The sequence below is a fragment of the Bombus pascuorum genome, chromosome 3 (assembly GCF_905332965.1).
Source record: "Bombus pascuorum chromosome 3, iyBomPasc1.1, whole genome shotgun sequence".
In the NCBI taxonomy this organism is placed as follows: domain Eukaryota; kingdom Metazoa; phylum Arthropoda; class Insecta; order Hymenoptera; family Apidae; genus Bombus; species Bombus pascuorum.
In genome coordinates, this window is record NC_083490.1 from 18,745,363 (window position 1) to 18,765,635 (window position 20,273).

The window sequence follows — 20,273 nt, forward strand, 5'->3', positions numbered from 1 at the left end:
ATAACTCGATATTACGTTCGAGGTAGTAAAATTCGGTAAAAACTTTTAGTGTCCTCGAAAAATATCTTCGATTGGATTCGCGGCGGAAATCACGTTGCCCCCGTTAGCCTGATTTCGTTTTTGTCGCTAATCGGAAAAGGGCTGCAGAGAAATAGAGAGAGAAATGCTTTCCTCCAGCAAATGAAATTACGAGTACTCTTGCGAGCGGCGCAGCCGCCGTTTCCTATTCTACAGGTGATACGATATACGCGCAATCTCGTTATCATGTTGATCGGAAATTTCTAGAGAGGCATACATTGGCTCGTTCTTTGAAATGAAAATCCGATCGTGGCAAAGCCTGTCGATCGACTATAAGATGCCTTTAGCCAACAGTGAAGTTTGCCGATATTCGAAACTTGTACGAACTGACTGAAAAGGAGCATCGAATAAAAGGGAAGTAGAAGCTCTTTTTTCAAATGAAAAAATCTTAGGAAGATTCGCGTCCGCTCCGATGCAGACCAAGATAAGCAAACTGCTCGATCTCGATATTGCGAATCATAATCATAATATTGCCAAACGATATATGTAATTTATAAATGTTTTGGATTCATTCCTTGCGAGATTTCAACGATCGTTTAGTACCCGGACTTGAGAAACGAATTATAATATCTGATACAAGCAGAACAGACGTCCTAATACCTTTGAACGAGGGTTTATAAGTATACATGCCTACAAAGGCATCTAAACGTGATGGAATTGAAGAAAAATGACGTCTCGCGTGACCGAGACCCCTGCTATTTTTTTTCTTATTTTCCACTGGTGTTCTCATTTTCTCTCTCTCTCTCTCTCTCTCTCTCGTATACTCTGGTTCCCCTGTAGTTCATTCTATGACGGTGTTGGTTCTTCCCTGTCGATCCAATCATTTTTCTTCTTTTTCACCAACGGTCCGAGCTTCTCCGCCGTTCTGCCATTCTCCTTTCCTCTTCATCTTCATCGCGTTCTTCTTCGCCGACGATCCGGTTCGGTTGTCCGTTCGTTTTGGTCCCTTTTAGTTGTTTCGGCTAGCGGCACGAACCTCTCCTCTTCGAGATGAGCCGACCAAAGGTCCTGCAGCTACAAAAAACGTCTCTTTGTCGTCCTTCTTCTTTGAAGCTGCAACTTGTTCACCTATCGTACCCGCTTCTTTATCGAAACATAGCGCGATAATAACTTCTTTGTCGAAGATGGAACACAGAAGACACCGAAGCGATGATAAGTCAACCGATCGAATAAAGTATAGTCGGTGACTGGCTGTAGTTGCAGTAGAATCGGTCGTCCTTGCGCTCGGTTGGTCCTCGAACGTAGTTCGATACACCCAGGCGTAATATTCCGTTGAAAATCGAGACTGTAGCAGGTTTCGTGTCTCGTAATTGTCAGAACAATGTCGTTTCGCCTTTTTGTGCGATAGTCGGCAGACGCGTTACGAAATCAGCGAGTACTGGATGGGGAGTTTCGATGATTTCATAACCGATCGAAACGAACGGGACGAGGAAGGAGATGGAAAAGATCGATCAGGGAAATAAGAAAAAGTAGCCAACCGTTAGGTGGTTGCAGGTGAATATATCGCGTAGCTGGACCGAGGAATCGGCTGATGCAACTTTGATGCAGTCTCTCGTATTGGAAAGGCACGCGAAAGAATTCAGGGCTGAAAGTGTGTAAGTATAACGTGAGTCGTCGTGTCTTGTCTAGAAGGCTGATTACAGTGCATCGAGAGAGGAGAAAGAGAACCGGCGGGGAGGTAAAAAGAGAGAAAAAGGGTGAGAGGAACATGATGAACAGAGAGAGGGAAGAATGGCGAGCAAGGTAGGTACGTGCAGAGGGAGTAATTGGGCTAAATGCGAATACGGACTCGGCTGATGCAAGAATCGAGTTTCTGCCAGGCATTTCCTTCTCGGAAATACGTCTCGGAAGTTGAGAAATTAACATTCGAGGTCACACGCGCTGTTCTTACGTTACAACCGCGAGACATCTCTTCTTTTTTTTTTTTCGATCGATCGCGACGACAGACGGTGCATCGATGCCTGTCGTCTCGCTTTCCTCGCCGCTAATTACCTCGCGAGTATATAAGTACATGGAATGTGCAATCGTGAATCGTAAGGACTCTGACTCGCCGATTTTGTTTCACGATATACCTCGATACCTCCAGCAAACGTTCTGGTACTCCGAACTAAAGTACGCTGGAGAGAAGCTTCTTTCGTCAGAGAGATGTTCGATATTTCCAACTAACGGCGGACTTGGTTTTTTCGAGATCGTTTCAACGATTCTCTACCTTTCCTCTTCGAGCATTATCGAAAATCGTTTAATCTCTCTTTTTTTAGCTAGTACTAGTCGACTCAAACTTGATTGCTTCAAGATCGCGAAATTTCATCGACGTTCTACCTTTACATATCGAACATTGTCGAAAATCGCTCAATATCATTTTATTTTTTTTTTTTTTTCTTCTCAAAAATACCAGTAGCCAAGTATAAAATTCCCATTTAGTTTGCAAGATGGAAAGTAGAAATGAAAATTTCCGTAGCTCGTAGAGGATAGAGGAGCGTTTCAAAATAATCGGCGATCAAACGTACGCGATAATTCATCGTGTGTAGGTACCGGTTAAAAAAATTCGCTTGCCCTTGCTCGACGCAGACCATGTTCGTCATTCTTCTTCGTTAAAGCGTGAACAGGCGGTCGAGCAACGGAGAAAAAGTGGAAACGCACTCGGACGAGGATAGCCGCATTTCCCTTTGCTTCGCGAGTTGAATCTTTCCTAGGACGCGGATCTTGAAAAGCCACGAAAAAGTCGTAAATCTCGTGGAAAGCAACGAATGCTTTAGCCAGGAAAATGGAGGTAGAGGTGAGAGAAAGGCAAAAGCCGCGCATGAAGATCGAGTAATTTCTCGAGGGATAGAGAACATCAGGGCGACGCGGTCAATAGCGTTGTTTCCATGTCTCACGAGTACGGAACATAGTCGAGCCAGCTGTTCTCTTATCCATGCTTGGTGTCCGCAAACTTACGAACATGGCGACTGACATTTTGGATTACAATAGATATAAGAAGATCGTCGTACACGTATAGCGCAGCTTGGCTAGCAGCATACAGCGCGTTCTTTCGCTTTTTACGATTCCGCTTTGCTCCTCGGAGAAATTTACATAATTGACATTCCTCTCGGTTGCCACCGGCTCTCCAGATTCGATATCCGCGAACGCGCACCATCCCTCGCATTTATTTTCCAAGTGAATTTCAATTTACATCACGTAGGTACGATGGCATCGCGCGTAAGTAGATTTTGCCCTTGATAAATCGATTTTAATCTTGCCTTAATATTTGCCATAGTTTTTTCAAGCTGGCAAAAAGTGCAGACTTGCCGTGAAGAATGCAGATATATCGCAAGAGAGTAGACGATGTGTATCTGAAGGAAGAAATAAGCATATAAGCTCGGAGGAAGGTCGTTGACGGTTAGCGCCCTTAAAATTTCTAACACGAAATCGCGGTGGGAACAATCGTTCGTTTCCTGGTCGAAGGTAGGTCGAGCTCTTGCGACTTTTCTTTCCTTTCCGACGTCTCACGGAGAAGAAGTCATCGATCACCATCGCAGGCCAGTTTTCCCCTCATTTCACGATGAAAGTACCGAGCAATTTTCAATGGAAGCGCACATTCGCCGGGGAGAAATAATCCAGAGATTCGCAGGATGCGCGCGAGGATAATTCTGTGGCGGCTCGCGAGATCGAGAACCATAGCGAAGATGTGATTTGTAACCTCGTCAGGAATCTTCTTTTGCAGTGCGGAAGAAATATCGCACATCGCTTGTCAGCATAAAGCTCTATTTATCCGCTGGAAAACGACGGACTGGAAACAAAGCTGCGACATATGAGAATTATTTTATTATTTTCATGCGCTTCTATTTCTTCCGACGATATGAATTTCTACGATAAAAGTGGAATTTAAAAATTTTAGAAGATCTTGAACCGCGCTAGCTACCTGCAGTTCGCAATGTGAGAAATTACAGTTTCGTAAATTGTAGATTTAACATTGATGAGAATGCAGAGTCGAGGTTGAAAAGCACACGAGGCGGCACGGAGAGACGCTATACGCGTAAGTTATGCATTAAAATATCGTTATAAATGTATTTCTGCATTTGGAATTTCTCTGTGGTCGCTGAACGAAGTCAAGCGGGAATGTAGAACGTATATTTGCGTGTTGGAAACGTGGAAAGAACAGAGAGAACCGAAACATCTCGAAATTAAACGCGATGGATGCCAGGACGAAGGACATAATGGTGTCGCTTCGTTGCAGAACTCCGCCGACCTAGAAATTGCAAACACATCCTGTAAAATTAGACGCCCGAACGTTCGCAAGGTTTTGACTCTAAGAAAGACCGAATGAAATTCGATGGAGAAAACTTTATCTTCGACCTTTGTTCGTGAACCTCGAAACGAGTTTCGATAAGAAGATTAAACTGCAGTATATATATAACTTATCTTTTTCAGAAGATATTACAAACATTAGAAAATATAAACGTATATTTACAAACGTATAATACAAACGTAAATAAAGTAATCGTAAAGTTTTTCTCGTAAATTAATTTTTAATCACTGAGATAATAAAAAGACACGTATGGAGAGTAGAAAGGATTAAAAGATGCTCGAGAAGGAAAATTAAGGCCGTAGCCGATTTGCCTTTTGATTCTTGTATTCGATTCATAGTACGTACGTGGAATCTTTTCTCTCTCTTTTCTATTTTCTATTTTCTCCCTTTAGCAAGAGGTATGAGCTTGGCATCGCTATGCACGTTCAATTTCTTTCTCTTCAAAAGACGAAGCTCATGGCGTTCATACATCTTCAACTCGACATTGCGAACGTGTCAGCGGTAAATTAAATTCGTTTTCCCAACGCGAGAAACGGTATGCGATGTTCTGTGTCGTCGATCGTAGCGGTGAAACGCGCCGGAACGCAGTTTCCTCTCGTTGCACGACGACATGTCCGATCTTTCGTTACCACCAACAATTCAGTACGAATCTTTTCGTCATGACGCGTCCAAACGAACATCGTTGATCTGCCCTTAGTCGTCTGTTTGTTTATTCACATTAAAAAACGCTGTGCCCAATCCCTTCGAGATTATTTATTGAACAAAATAATTGCAAAGAAGTTAACGTTTTAATAATCTAGAAGATAACTAAAGAAATAAAACCCAAGTAGAGATTTGTTTCAACTGCTAAATATTAATTTAACGTATTTCTGCACGTTCAACTTTTCATAGATACGTAAAGATTCGCGGTCTACTCGTTACTCTCTTACAATATTGTGTAATCCAATGGATCTGGAGATCGCAACAGCGACTAATCTTTTATCGCGTCTAGGGGCGAAAATTAGGCGATACCGGGGGTGCGCAACAGCGTTCAACCTTTTTAACGACGACGTTTAAGCTGGCAGGAAAACTGGTTTTGAAACGTGACTCTTTATATTCTGAACTTGACACCGCGATCGGAAAACCGTCGCGCCGGTGGCACGACACTCGTTACTGCGCATCCGATCCGGTCGATGCTCGAAACCGAACAAAGATCAATCTGATCGCGACCGATTGACGCATACGAATCATCGAAAGAATTGCATAACACTCTGACACCGATACAAAGTACATGATCGTGACTCTATAAATTCTCGAAATAAGTTATTATCGGATGAGAAGAGTGACCAAGCATAAATATAGAAATGGTACTAATGTGCGCAGATCGTTCTTTGCTTTCAACGATGCAAGAAAACGCACTCTGATGGAACAACGTTTATATCGGATAGACGTAAATTGAAGATTAATATACAACCGGAGTATTAATATGGTTCTTATTCAACGAAATCCTCTCGTAAAAAACTCACGAATCGTAATCCTACGCGTTTACCTAACGACTAAAGGTCTAGCGTTTAAGCCGAAGAAAAATACTCGAATAAATTTCAGCGTCGAAAATGCTTGTCCCTGAAGGATATGGAAAGAAAGCTGCATAATTTGGTAGAGGAAAAAGCCTCTCGGATAAGATATATAGTATAAATTTAAGAGTATCCGAAGCGTAGGTTTACCGGTCGCTTTATCTCAAGGAGCCACGCCTCCGGATTGAAGGATAAAGGGTTAACGATACTTGGAACTTCGTTTGTTTGTTCGCTTTTTCATCGTACGCCGAAGAAATACGGTAACAATCGTGAAAGCCGTCGTCTCCAACGGTCTGTTAATTTCCTTAATTTCCATTCATTTGTCACTTAAACGTCACGCGACTCTGATTCATACTGTAATCCAAGTGTTCCAACGATTCGATCGTAATGTTCGTAAAACGCTATAGTTCGGTTTCGTGTTCGGAACTAATGTGATTCGCAAAGCACGAAGCCAAGTGGAGTGAAGAATAGTGAAATAACGGCTGTTAACGAAGCCGCGCGCAAGCGTTGGGAAGAGAGGAAATTTTCAACAGAGGAGAATTTAAATAAATTGCGAGGACGGTAGAGTTGTAAATTTTTGTCTAGCGGACCATGCATCGTCAGCTAAAAAGGAGAAAGTCACTCGTAACGTGTAAAAAGCTCGTGGAAGAGAAAACAAACGGAAAGGGGATGAAACGTTCGATTACGAACGTTAATGGCGAGACGCATTTGGTTGATACATCTCCTTCTTCGTTGATCGTGCTCGAGAGGAAAGTGAAAATGTTGCGTCATGCGAATCGAGAATTGCATGCTGAGAAAATTGCACACGCACCGGGAAGCTCTTGGCGCCAAATAATCGACGTAGAAAATGATACTTAATGATTATAAGTGAAAGGAAATCAGACGCGGGACCGGACAAAGATATAATTAAGAAACATAGATCGCGTGGAAAGGAAAAACGCGGTATCAAGAGGTAAGCGTTTCGACACGTTTACTTAATCCAAGTGCGACATTTCGCATGCGAAACGGTGTAATTTAACGCTACATACGCTATTCATCTGTTCGCGAATGTCTCGCTCGATGAATAATTTTTCACGAGCATTACGCGCTTTCGCGTACGTTGGATAAAATATTCAAACGCGATGAAAAGATGAAAAAGGTAAGCGACGTTATTCCATTTTTTCGCGAATCATTGCTCACAGTTAGAAAAACTAGGACAACAGGAAAAACGCGTATGTACTCGATGCTCGATGGTCGAGACGCTTTCGATAAGACTTTCGCGGAAGAACGAAGAAAATCGTATCATCCTGGTATCCTTTCGCAAAATACTTAGGACGATAGGTGGATCGAGCCGATTCGTTCTCGAGGAAACAGGACGTCGCGACTAGTTTGAAACTACGTTAAGCAGGAGAGACGAATCAAACGGGAGCTCGACTGCAACCTCTTCTCTCGGAGACTTCCCTCGGCGTTGGAATTCCATTACGCGAAACTCGGCCTGAAACGACGCGCTATCTTACGAAAATGTAATTACTCGTGGAACGAGTTCGAACTTGAGGACAAAGCTGCGAAATCTTTCTCCACTTCGCAGACAGTCCGCGACTTTTTCAACTTGAATAACTTTGATTGCTTCGACCTCCCAATCGACGCGGCGATCTTCGCCCGCGCCAACAAAATATTAATGGTCGCAAAGTTTGACAACAGCGGTTGACAAAATTACAAAGTTTTCACGACGAAAGGACGATTTTTCAAGGATTCTATCTAATTTGCGTTGAATAGGCCGGACAAATTGGACAAATAAACAACTCACTTTTGTGCCTGGAGAATCTCCTAAGCTTCTTGAAGAACGGCATGCTTGTCGTGATTCCGTGGTCTCGTGGCCGTTTCGATCGATTGCCGTTAGCCGTGCGCGATGGTCGGGTAGCTCGTTACGATCGCCGATCACGAAGCTCGATCGAAGACCTCGAAGAAAAACCGCCCTCGTGCGTGAACGAACGAGCTCGAAATGCCGTCTCCTGGTTTACATCGGGATACGACGAGCCGTCTGTGAATTCTGTCTGCCTCTTACTCGACTTTGCCGCTTCACTCTTCTCGCCGGACTCGTACGCGTTTCCACTTATCCCCACTATCGACTTTTACAAGGGGAACCGAGCACGAGCCTCACAGTCCCGCGTGCTTGCCGTTCAACGTTCGATACTCGACACTCCTCACCCGATCACAGTGACAAACCGTGTTGCGACCGGCTTCGGCATCGGTTCGATCTTTCCACGCTTCCTCTCTCGAATTTTACACCTCCTATTCTGAACTGACAGCTAACGACAGCTCATCGCTTACTTTTAAACTAGCCCAGCCGAAATCCGAACCATACTCTGTATTTAACGTCATCGTTACGGCGTATCGCTTTTTGAATTTGGCGTTGAACTTGTATCTTTCAGAATCGCTCGTAATTTTCGTTTAATAAAATACATTTATATTCTGGGTTGCGCGTCGCGTACAAAGTTCTGTCTCGAGGAAACGAACGCGCGTGGGAGGCTCAAGATCCTTAGCAACCCTTTAAGTACGGATGCATCTTCGTACATCGTCGATTAGAAGGAAAAGTACAAGAAAACTGAGTATGATATCATTATCGATACAATGCATGCCGTTGCTCATCGATCGTTAGCCATGTTTGAAGAAATTTTCGTTCCATCGTCTAATTGTGTACCTTGAATTGCAATTCTCTAAACAGAATTTTATAATCCAACGCGATTTTCGTTGTAACTTTCGACAGCTGCCAGGAGAAAATCGCTACAGCTGTTTTCGAAGTTGCGATGAAGAGAAATGCAAGAAATGAAGGTAAAGCGTCAAAGACCCGTATAGACGTTGCGAGTGACTCAAAATGGTCTGGGATTGTCTGAACGATCTCTTTTCAAACCAGTTCGATTTGCTTACTTACGAGAGCGATTCTTGCCTATCGTGAAATATGAAGGTAGTCGTGCAAAAGATAAAGAAAAAAAAGAGTATAAAACCAATAGTTGTGAATGAAATGGACATAATTGATAGACAAACTATATTAGATTGCACAGAGAGCTTTGATCGTCAACGATTCAATCTGGTTTCCTTCCTTTACGAGAAGAAAATCTATTTCGGAACAAATGTCGGCAAACCAGAGTCATCGAACCGATCTATCAGGTTGTAGGAAACGAAAGGATCGATATAAAACTACAACCTTACAGCTTTCTTGAAAATAATATTAACCAATCTATGATTCGATACATTTTAAATATTGCAAGACGAAGTTCTGATTTTTATAACATTGGTCATTGTTCATAATCTTTTTGTCTACTTTTGACGTTTGTCTATTTGGTTCATTGCTCTGATACATACTTTGCCTTCTTATAGTAAGAAGTTGATCATATTGTGTTTGCACATAAAAGATATAACTTAGAAAAAACTGGGTAAAAAATGGGTAGCCACCCACATGCTATATTTATTTTTATTTTATTTTTTTTTTTTCACCAATAAGATATAACACTTTACCAAATGTCCACAAGGACAAATTGTAAAATAACCAAAATAAAAAAAAAAAAAATATTGTGTTTGCCTAACTTCGAGCTTCAAATCAACATCTGATAAATATCTATTATTTAATTATTATTACTTTTAGTTACTTTTGGATAATTTTACACATAGTGTTTAGCAATAACATATTCTTATCACTTATCAATGTGATCCTCGTGATTAGCTGTTTCCACTTAGCGACTACCGCTGCTTGGAAAACGCTCTTCAAAAATGCTAAGACAACTCAAAACATTGTCTGCATTTCAATTACGACTTGACTCGCTGAGCTTCCTTACAGCGAGCCAACGTTTTATTCATATACGATCGCATATTCATTGCCTTTAATTCGCATAAACTTCCAGGTAATTCGTAAGCGATCATACAATTTAGCAAGTTGATCAATCTATCATGAAAAAGTAGTGTATTTCGGAAAATAGAAGTTGAGTTTTGCGAGTAGGGGTTTAAAAGTTGAAGGTGAGCCAAGTTCTCGACACGATTCTCGATTAAAATTCGTGGTCTCCTCTCAACTGGTAGCAGAAGGAACCGACATTCGAGAGTAGGGGCAAAGTTTAAGCCACTTCGGTTAAGCCACCTATTATTCCGTAGAAGGGGAAGCTATCTAAAATTTTCCCGAGCTTTGTTAAAACTCTTGCGAAAGAAATTTGAATATTACTGGAAAGCATTTCAATACACCAAGCTCACGTGTTAATAAACGATACGTTATATTCTGACCAAATGCTTCAAACAAATTAACGAGCTCGCAGCAAATACGATCGTTGTTAAATTTTCGAATGTTTTATAAGGGAACAATTTTTTGAAAAGTTGACAAAACACCACTCATATTGTGTTTGACCAACTTCAAGCTTCAAATTAATCTGATAAATATATATTATTTTACAGTACTTTTAATTACTAAATTTTCGACGATTTTACACGTTTTTAAAATGGACTATATCATATGCAACAACTTAGTGTTTGGTACTAACGTATTTTTATCAATATAATCCTGATGATTACCTACTTCGCGATTACCGCTGCTTGGAAAACGCCCTTCAAAAATGCTAAGATAATTCAAAACTTTATATTTTGGATATTTTTGAATAAAGATTTATAGGAATTACATGTTTTCATTAGCACCTAACCATTTACAGAACATTTCATTTATAATCCTTTTTAGCCCATTCAGGCTATAATCGTGGAAAAGAATTCCAAGAAGCTGCTCAATATTTTGTCGTTACTATCTCATCTACCACTTAGTATAAAATTTCTAAACGACCTGTTTAGTTTTTGTAACAAGGAACTCGTCAAAATTTGGAATTGCTTTCTAGGTAAAAAACAGGTTCGTTTCCGACATAAGAATATAATCGCCACTAATACATCTTCCATCGTACATAACTTTTAGGTTCTATCGTGGATACATATATTAAAGAAAGTTTTTCAAAGGTTGGCGAGAGTTTTCACACAAATCTCGCAAATCGGCGAGATCTTCCGACACATCGGTCCTCGAGTCGATGGGGTCCGCGCGAAATTGAATCGCGAAACTTTCGTAACCCTTCGCCTTGCGACAAGAACTTTAATATCCTAACGTGGCAAGTTCGATATCGCGCCTCACCACGCTAATGCTTCCCATCGACCTGGATCTAGATCTTTCAAGTACATACATTCGTTCGAAACTTGTTTCGTGATCTTTTCTAAAACTTTTTCCAACTTTCATCAACTTGACACACGCGTGTGTATAGCACGAGAATATACACGTTCATCTCCCTTTCAATTCATGTGTCCCTCATATGTTGCTGGTCAGTCAGAAAGATGAAACATATCCTTGGTGGATCAAACATAATCTCCATCGTTTTGTAATTAACGAGTGTGTTCTCAAAGAATACGAATATGTAACATAATTGCTTGGTAACATTTAGTTTGTAGTTGTTGAAATGATCGCCACTTCTGAGAAACATAAAAGATGTAACTTAGAAAAAACGAAGCTGGCATCCCGCTGGGGGTAGCCACCCACATGCTATATTTACTTTTATTTTATTTTTTTTTTTCTTCACCAATAAGATATAACACTTTACCAAATGTCCATAAGGACAAATTGTAAAATAATCAAAATAAAATTAAAAAAAAAAAAACTTCTGAGAAAACTCTACATCTGGTCTTCGGTTTTTCAAGCGCTAAGGTCATCGATAGCGCGTAGACAAAAGAATGCATCGATGACAGACCATAAGCGCTATACGTGCGACGTTGGTTTCGGCAGTTGTTTTAGTCTCAGGGTAACGTTGCTAGCGAAAGGATCTGGATCGGCTTACATTGTATTTCACATTTTGTACTTTATTATTCACAATATATATACTTTCAATACCTTACAATTTACCCACGCATTTCTTTAATTCCACATACACCGAATAACCTTAACAGTAGTCAATTAATCTTCTAAGTTGCAAAGGCGGATGCAATGGTCTACTGATGCACCCTGACACATAGTACACGCGTAAATGTGTAGCTATGCGATGTAGGCCACAATAGACATCAAAACGAGATTACCGATGGTGCTGTGCTCACGGTCCATTAGCTTCGATTGAATTACACTCGCCCCTTATGTAATGAGAATTCAAATTCCATCTTGGGTAGCCATTACATGCAACGGGAAAAGTAACAATTATTTTACTTCCTTACTATGACGAAACATCAAATTGTTGGAAAAATACGATAAAAGCGTGATTTTGATCGAAATCCTAGAAACGAAAAGTGTCCGAAATAATCTCAACTTTTTAAAACAAACTCCTTTCTCTCCTCGAGAATGAACAATCAACTCGAAAGACATCAGGGGTAGATACTATCCGACAGAAAGAGTCTCTATCCTTCGGCTATATCCCTCTGCTTCAAACTTCCAACAACGCTAACTATTTGAGAATGATCTCACGATACGAATTAAGCGAACCGTTGAAATTACTTAGTCCAACAATACGTGAAATACAGTCGGTGGAGCGTTTCTCGATATCTGTGCGACACATTGGAGATCCGCCAGGCGAAATTTCCAGACCGACATTGCGTAATTGAACAGTGTCGCATCCACAAACCTGTTAGAACCACCGTTCCCATAAATCACAATCTAATCGACATTTTAACCGCAACTACGTTCGGAAACCTGTAACGTATTACGTTTCGTTGAATAATTTCGCCGATGTTGGCGAATGTTTCGGGTACTTCACCTGCGCGCGGTGTATCGCTATCCACTGGCATATATCGTATCGGTATGGTGATAAACAGCTGACTGGCATTCAGATTCTCGTGATAGTAATTAATACAATTGATCGGACACGAAAGCCAATAATTACGTTACTCTTTCTCGTTTTAGGCTACGGTTACAACGAATATCTGATCCTGACGAACTATCGTTCTGAAGAACACGGAGGTCTCAGAACGATCAAATAGCTACAGGTACAGATTCTTATGAATGTATGCATTTCGATCTTTAGATGTTTCACTCGTAAAAATGTCCTTTTGGAAATTTGCAAACTCCATCTGCTGAACTAAGACCGATTTGTTCTCAATCTCGTTGAAGAATATGCCAAAAAGCCCTACAAAATAAAGGATTTGTACACAACTATCATGAGAAACGGCAAAAAATATTTTGATCCGTATATAAAGGATACGACAGATTATTTTAAATTTTCAAGCGCAAAGACACGAAAATTTTTCTTCCGCCTCAAGATGGATTATTTCGTTTCCTTTCCTTCCTTTTTCTCTCTCTCTCTATTGCCAGCCATAACGCGGGTATCATTTCCGCGAGAGTAGGTATCCATTGAAGATCGTCGTGTGGAAAATATGATACGTAAGAAATCGAATGTGTGCATGTTAAATTTTCGGACTTTGCACTGTCAAAACGTATGACAAACCGTACTTCGATCTTCTATTTACATTACAGAATCCCAAAAATTTCTCTCCATTCACGTATGGATTTTACGAATCCAACTGCAATAAAAATATTAAAATACCAAAGAACATACAGTGACTCGTGAAAGCGTTTGAACACTTACAGAAACTCTTTAAATGTGTAACCTCTACATATACTCGTATTTTCAGGTTAATTTCATATTTTACCAACGTAATCACGGTAGACGTGTCTTATTACAGCATGAATGAAATTTCAAAGAGTAGATACTATCTACATCAATATTTTCTGTAGTCCGAATAGCTTCGTGAGAGGTTATAGTCGAATCCCTACATTGAATTTTCAGGATGTTTATCATTAAAAATGCAACAATGCTTTGGAATGAAAGGACGTTTGAGTGTAGCGTTTCATATATAACTGCTAAGCTCGTTTACATGGTGCATTCAAATATTCCTTCCGTTCCTGACCTGGCTGTCGCTCTACAGCTCGACAACCCCTCCGTGTTCGAAAATTACGTTGAAATACAATGCATTCCTACGAGCTGCATGCTCTCCGGCATCTCTAGTTTGTGAACAATTTTCAAATACCGCACGGTCATGTTTGTGAAACTACCTAAATAAATTTACCATAAGATATATATAGCGATTGAAGCATGGCTTTTAGATTTTTGATCTTTCAAAACTATGTTAAAGTTAATTAGTGTGCACAAGATACCAAACACTTATTGCTCGAAAATTGAAAACGTTTATCTTCTAAATTAAGATACACATCATACATAAATTAAGTTTATTCTAAACCTCATTGTTGAAACACGGAACGGCGAGGAACTTATTTTTTGTTTATCTTTAAGATTCAAGCCTTAGTTTTAAGTTTTAGTTAAGCCTTACATTTAAATCTCAGTTTAAAGCCCTCCTTCTAACTCTTAGTTTTAAGTTGCGTTGTTAATCTGAAGCCTTAATTTTAGTATATTGTGAAGATCGATATATTTATATCTATCCATAGAAGCAAATTTTTTATGGATTTTTTGCTCTTTTCGTTGGTCTTTTGTTCCTCTCATTGAGCATAATTTATCTCTTTTGAGTCATCCATACATCGTGTTGCAAGTTTCTAAAGCAGAAGTATCAAATTCTATGTTTCGTTTGTGATTTCCATTAATCCAAACCGCTGCTAAATATATTGATGCTGCGTGTAACACAAAAATGATAAATGATAAATAAATCATATGAACCTCAAAACGTTGCACACGAAAAAGCATCTTATGTCACGTCTATTCTGTACCACGTCTGTGGTGATACAAAGTCTCGTAAGATGTCAGGTTTGTTCTGTACCTCACATGTTATGATTTCACCTAACATAACCTAATAATAATCGCAGTTTAGATTTGTAGAAAATGGCAAGTCGTTTAAATATTTTATTAACATTTGTACGTGGTTATCGACAACATTCAAAAGCATGGCTTAAAGATGCTGTCACATATGAAAAACTTAAATATTATCCAGTGTAAGAAAAAAGATTCTATTATGTTTTATATATATGAATATATTTTTTATCTATGAATATATCATGTTTTACTTGCGTTTATAAATTGTTGGTGAAAAATTATTTTTTGTTTCAGTAAAAAAGATCATGTAGATCCTCCAATTACACCATCAAAAATTTTGATGGTTCACAGAGTAAAACCTTGGAAGGGCAATCCTTATTGGGAAAAAAATATACTTGCAAATTTAGGATTTGAAGAGAGAGTAATAAATTAAACTTAAATTTTAATTTTAACTCTAAATTGATTTATGGCTTTCTTCAACTTTGTTTGTGCTCCATATCATCTTTTGCAGAAAAATGATCCAGTATTCGTAAAGAATACGCCAGAAATGTGTGCTATGCTTTGGAGAGTAAAACATCTAGTAAAAATTGTCCCATTAAAATTACCCAACAATTTACCAAATACAGTCGATGATTTAACAGAATATTATGTACACGAAAATGGAACAGTTTACAATACTGGAAAACTTGACCCTGTACGTTACCAAGCCACCATGGAAGTTAAAAATTCTATAAAAAGGATGAACCATTATACTATCCGGGAACAGCTAAGGCGAAAATGGATAAAAGGAATTCTTATATAATATAATAAATATCATATGTATAGGAAATAGAGAAACAACCATTGAATAAATAATACACTTTATTTATATAGGCAATCATAACAGCGCTTATTATGTATTAATTTTTAAATAGCGTTCAAATTTCTTAAAAATAATTAAAAGTTTTTATGTCTTATGAATAATATTTTATTACTAATATTTTACAACCACATACATTAGTAATTATGTATTATCATAAAAAATCTCATTGAAATCTATGTCCCTGCAAAATTTTGAAACTTATTTGCATATTATAAAATAAAGAAAATAAGAAAATTGTTACTCCTTGCCAAAAACCTTTATCATTTGATCATTTAGGAAATCAGGTAATGATCAAATGTGATATTGATATGTTTCATATAAAAAATATTTTTAATCTTAATTTAATAAATTAAGTAAATCTTTTTGAGGATTAAATATTTTCAGAACTAAAGTACATATAAAATTTGTTCAAATCTACTATATTAATATTTGCAATAAAAATTATTGCTTCTTAAAAACAATAAAATATTTAAAATTTAATAATATATCAACAAATAAAAGTTTAATAATCAATATTATTATCAAATAGATTTTATTTATTTATGTAAATTTTACAAAAATTTTTTAATTTGAATAAACATAATTATTTAGACATATTCTATAGATCTTGATTATTTAATTTTACCTTTAATTTTGTCTTATCCTGCCTTCTCAACATCATGTTTAAGTCGATTACTAATATCAATTAAAGTAAAATCATAAATTTATTTATTAATTAATATTTATATATTACATGTATAAACTATTTTATAAACAATTTGGTGTAAGTACCCTGAACGTTGCGCCAAAAAGTAGTTTAGTCTAGGAAATATTTGATCCCTTTATTTGGCAAATATGACATAAGACAAATATTTTAATTTTTTTCTTACCGTAAGATACATATATATATATATATATATATATATATACCAATCTTATACACATTTATACGTTCCTCGATTCATGCGAACGTTGTTAACTTCTTCAAGGTGATTTATAAGAGTTAAAAATAAGTGCATAATTCGAAAAATGTCAGCGATGGATGACATTCTTGAAAGTTGGGAAGAAATTGAAGAATCAGAGGTGAATTGTTTTTTACGTAATATTTGAGATTGTGTTATTTAAACTTTATTTGATAATGAAATAATTATCTTAACCTATGCTATAGCAAACGTACCTAAAATGTTAATTTTAAGTTCATTATTGTCAATAATACGAATTTGCATAATGCTACCACGAAAATAGATTATCTTTGCAAATTATATTTATATAAAACTACTTACTGTTAAATAAATAAGTATCCATGTGGTTAATGATAATAGTGAAAATAAAAATGTATTTTACTTGAAAATATATTTTTTTGATTGAATCAAAGTACGTTACTTTCAAATACTGATATATCTGTTAATTTTATAGATATGTAAAATATAGAACGTTAAATATTTTAGACTTCTATCTTCTAAATAGATTATTACTGAAATATACATAGAACAAAAGCATTGATACAATACATGGTTCAATGTATAAGTTTGTAAGTATTACAAAAATGTATTAAAGAATTTATATAGATCTTCATTCACAATATCTTTCTTATTTAAATATGAAAACAAAATTACACAAAGAAAGTAAATAACATATGATATATTCATAAAATCATTACAAAAATCTAAATTCAAACAAAATACTTAGAAAATGACACATTATTAATAGTTTAAATATTTTTACACTGAATTGCATATTGTGTTAATACTTTTGTTCAATACTGTTGTACCAAGTAACATTATTGAATACTTCTCTATCTTAATAATAGTCAAATTAATTAAGTAATATTCAATAAATTTTAGGTGCTTGATAAAAAATTAGATGCCCTTCAGTTGAATGCGGTAGAGGCATTAGAAGAAATAGAATCTTCGAGGTAGGTTTAGAAACATCAAATATATATATGAAAATATATATAAATTTAAAAAGAATAAAAACCTGGAATTTAGAATTATCATGTGTTAAATATTGGGTTGAATGAAAAGTTATTGAATTTGCTGTAGAATATTGTTATAACATTATTATGTAATTCATTAGTCATTATCCTTTTATTTTTCATAACCTTATCTAATACATGTTCTATGCTTGAAGTTATATCTTGATTTATTCAGTTATTTTTTTGTTATAAAAATCATTAAAAAATGTTTCAAATTCATACTCGATATTTATTACTTTATGAGTTTCAGAAGGGCACTACAATTATATATACAATAAAGAATATTCGTGAAATATATGGAGAATGTATTATTAAGATTTGAATCTATCAAATATGATTTAAAAAATATCAATCAGGAGATTTTGATATATATGATGCACCATTATTGGAGAAACTAAAATTAATAAATAAAGATGATTTATATATGACAAAGATTGTAAATAAACTTATATTAAGATCGTAAATAACCATATGACATTTTAATATGTTCCAAATATGTATTGTTGAAATGCTCCGTTGTTTTGGAATGATTATGAACTCTGTATATACTTTCTGTATTCGCTATGTAAAAGGAAAGAAAATGAAGTAAACTATGTAACAAAATATACATTGAAAATTCTACAGTAATGGAAATTATTTTCTCAATAGTCACGTATAGCGAAAGGCAAATATTTCATGATAATGCTTGAAAAAGATAGTACTACAAACCAATGGAAAACAAAACACTTGATCATGAAATACACACAGGAAATAATCTATTACAAATTCTTGTAAACAAATTAAAGAGTTTGAAATAAGTTATTAATAATTGGCGCAAGTAAGTGAATACCTGGAGAAAAAGCACTGGAGAAGCAAGTTAATAGGAAAGAAATCGTGTTTTATTAAGATTACTTGTTTACATGTGATGAATTTAAAACTCAGAAAAAGAGTAAAAAGAATTAAGCCAGGAAATTATACTCCAATGCTCCATATTCATTGAACATAGTATCATTTTTTTGTCATTCATTCAGATTGTTGTAAAATCTAGGTGGGAAAGGAATGAGATTCTTATAAAGAAGGAATCAAAATGTCTGTGGAATATTGGGGGAGCATAATAGAAAATATCAGAGATTATATCATTGATTGAACAATTCAATTTGTATAAAAATAATACAATGCTATCTATAACAGAAAAAGCGGGAACTTTCCACTCAACCCAATATATAAAGTAATATATGATTCTATGGATAAAAAACTGCTAGCATGAAAGCACTAATATCATAAAAAGATATTTGCAATGCACTATTTTAATTTACAATTATTATTTAATTGCTTGATGTGAAGTATTACGAATGAAAAAATGTTAACAGTATAAAAATAGTTACAACTTAATATATCATTTTGTAATGCCTTAGTTTCAAAACCAGTCACAATACGAGTACCAGGATGATAATGTTAGGGGAAGATGGTATGCGATCTCAATATGTACCTCCAAAGCCAACGGTAAAAATATTGAAAAGACCTACAAGAGATTCACAAGGTAGTGGTGATGGACCTTTGGTGAACGGGGATAAACCAAAACAACCTATTAAATCTTTAAAACAGGTATATTTTCATTATTTTAACATGAAAAGTATTACAAAAATTGTACAATTAAAAATTTTTTAGAGGGAACAAGAATATGCAGAAGCAAGAAAAAGAATTTTAGGCGAAGAGAAAAGTCCAGAGGAAAAGTTAATGCAAGAAATAAATAAAATTCAACCAAAACCAATAGCTCCAAGTAGCAGTGGGCTACCAAGTAATATTCTTCGTATGCCTATTGGACCAGATGGAACACGAGGATTTAATGTACGCAGGTAGCGCGTCTTCCAGGGTTCAATTCTTTCCACCCATCCTTTTCCTCCTCTTCCTTCACCTTAACATAGGGAAGAGAGGCAGCTATGAGGCTGATGGCAGAAAACAAACTAATCTTTCTGACCAAATATGAACACAATGCTCTTACAATTTTGAATGGAGCATAATAAGAACTGTGCTGCAGGACACTGTTATAAAGAGATTATATACATAAAAAGACCAAGGCTATAAATTGGCGAAGTTAAGTCATTATAGAACTGATAATATTTTTTACTGGTATAATATTGCCAGTTTTATTAATATCTACTATGTTTAACGAAAATATTTAATTGAAATAATTGAAATCTACAATTGTCATTCTAAAAACATTAAAATGAAATATCTATTTACAATATAATATAAATTAAATTACTTTGCTTTTTACAATTGTACATGCTTTTCAAAATATTGAAACTAATTGTATAATAAAAGATTTCTCTTTATATTTCTCTTCGTTACACTTGAGTAGTTATTTGTTTTCTAATTATATACATATATATATATATATGTATATATAATATATATAATATGTAATATATATATACGATATATACATATTAATATAGATGTATAGATATATAATTTTATTTTTTCCATTTTATAAATGGAATGTTATTATTATAAACAGAAAACATGTAATTTTATAAATATATAATTTTCTAATTTTTAAATATATATTTTTATGAAACAGTTAATTTTACCAGAAATTTTTCAGATATTTACTGCATTTTTTATTACTTTTACCATGTAAAAAAATAATAAATAAACACAGTAATATTCAGTACTGTCATATTGTCATATAGGATAGTCCAGCTAAATGGGATAACCTAAATCTGCCTTATTTATTGTTGTATCAAAAACTTATTAGGACAAAGGTATAGTATTTCAAGGTCCACGTACTACATACGAGGGTGAAAATAGCTTTTTCTCGTGGTCA

At 36.0% G+C, this 20,273-nt stretch overlaps 3 protein-coding genes and 1 long non-coding RNA gene across 6 annotated transcripts in view; 2 read left to right on the plus strand and 2 right to left on the minus strand.

Annotated features, from left to right (window-relative positions):
- Positions 1-7,960, minus strand: part of LOC132904839 (low density lipoprotein receptor adapter protein 1-like) — a 35,298-nt gene extending 27,338 nt beyond the window's left edge. Inside the window, exon 1 of the mRNA XM_060955610.1 lies at positions 7,706-7,960. Coding sequence (XP_060811593.1) covers positions 7,706-7,748 — 43 coding nt within the window. The 5' untranslated portion in view covers positions 7,749-7,960. The remainder of the gene's footprint in view (positions 1-7,705) is intronic.
- A 6,688-nt stretch (positions 7,961-14,648) lies between these two features.
- Positions 14,649-15,525, plus strand: LOC132904851 (large ribosomal subunit protein uL30m). The gene is made up of 3 exons (XM_060955639.1): positions 14,649-14,827; positions 14,943-15,069; positions 15,160-15,525. The coding sequence occupies exons 1-3, from the start codon at positions 14,718-14,720 to the stop codon at positions 15,448-15,450; spliced, it is 528 nt and encodes a 175-aa protein (XP_060811622.1). The 5' UTR covers positions 14,649-14,717; the 3' UTR covers positions 15,451-15,525.
- Positions 15,526-16,262: 737 nt separating this feature from the next.
- LOC132904852 (SUZ domain-containing protein 1) lies at positions 16,263-19,779 on the plus strand. Of its 3 annotated transcripts, XM_060955641.1 has the most exons (5): positions 16,263-16,572; positions 16,906-17,020; positions 17,334-17,404; positions 18,859-19,048; positions 19,112-19,779. In XM_060955641.1, the coding sequence occupies exons 2-5, from the start codon at positions 17,009-17,011 to the stop codon at positions 19,301-19,303; spliced, it is 465 nt and encodes a 154-aa protein (XP_060811624.1). In that variant the 5' UTR covers positions 16,263-16,572; positions 16,906-17,008; the 3' UTR covers positions 19,304-19,779. The 3 variants fall into 3 exon arrangements, with proteins under 3 accessions (XP_060811624.1, XP_060811623.1, XP_060811625.1); XM_060955640.1 differs by lacking the exon at positions 16,906-17,020; XM_060955642.1 differs by lacking the exons at positions 16,906-17,020; positions 17,334-17,404.
- On the minus strand, positions 16,434-16,896 carry LOC132904857 (uncharacterized). Its single transcript, XR_009657673.1, has 2 exons — positions 16,773-16,896; positions 16,434-16,666 (listed from the first exon to the last, which is right to left on the minus strand). It is a non-coding gene; the product is annotated as an uncharacterized LOC132904857 (long non-coding RNA).
- Positions 19,780-20,273: the final 494 nt, after the last annotated feature.

Excerpts from the sequence above, each read along its gene's own strand:
- LOC132904852 (XM_060955640.1), top strand. The coding sequence starts at position 16,519 with ATGTCAGCGATGGATGACATTCTTGAAAGTTGGGAAGAAATTGAAGAA. Across the intron at positions 17,405-18,858 it reads GAAGAAATAGAATCTTCGAG|TTTCAAAACCAGTCACAATA; the intron begins GTAGGTTTAGAA and ends GTAATGCCTTAG. Across the intron at positions 19,049-19,111 it reads CTATTAAATCTTTAAAACAG|AGGGAACAAGAATATGCAGA; the intron begins GTATATTTTCAT and ends AAAATTTTTTAG.
- LOC132904851 (XM_060955639.1), top strand. The coding sequence starts at position 14,718 with ATGGCAAGTCGTTTAAATATTTTATTAACATTTGTACGTGGTTATCGA. Across the intron at positions 14,828-14,942 it reads AAACTTAAATATTATCCAGT|TAAAAAAGATCATGTAGATC; the intron begins GTAAGAAAAAAG and ends TTTTTGTTTCAG. Across the intron at positions 15,070-15,159 it reads ATTTAGGATTTGAAGAGAGA|AAAAATGATCCAGTATTCGT; the intron begins GTAATAAATTAA and ends CATCTTTTGCAG.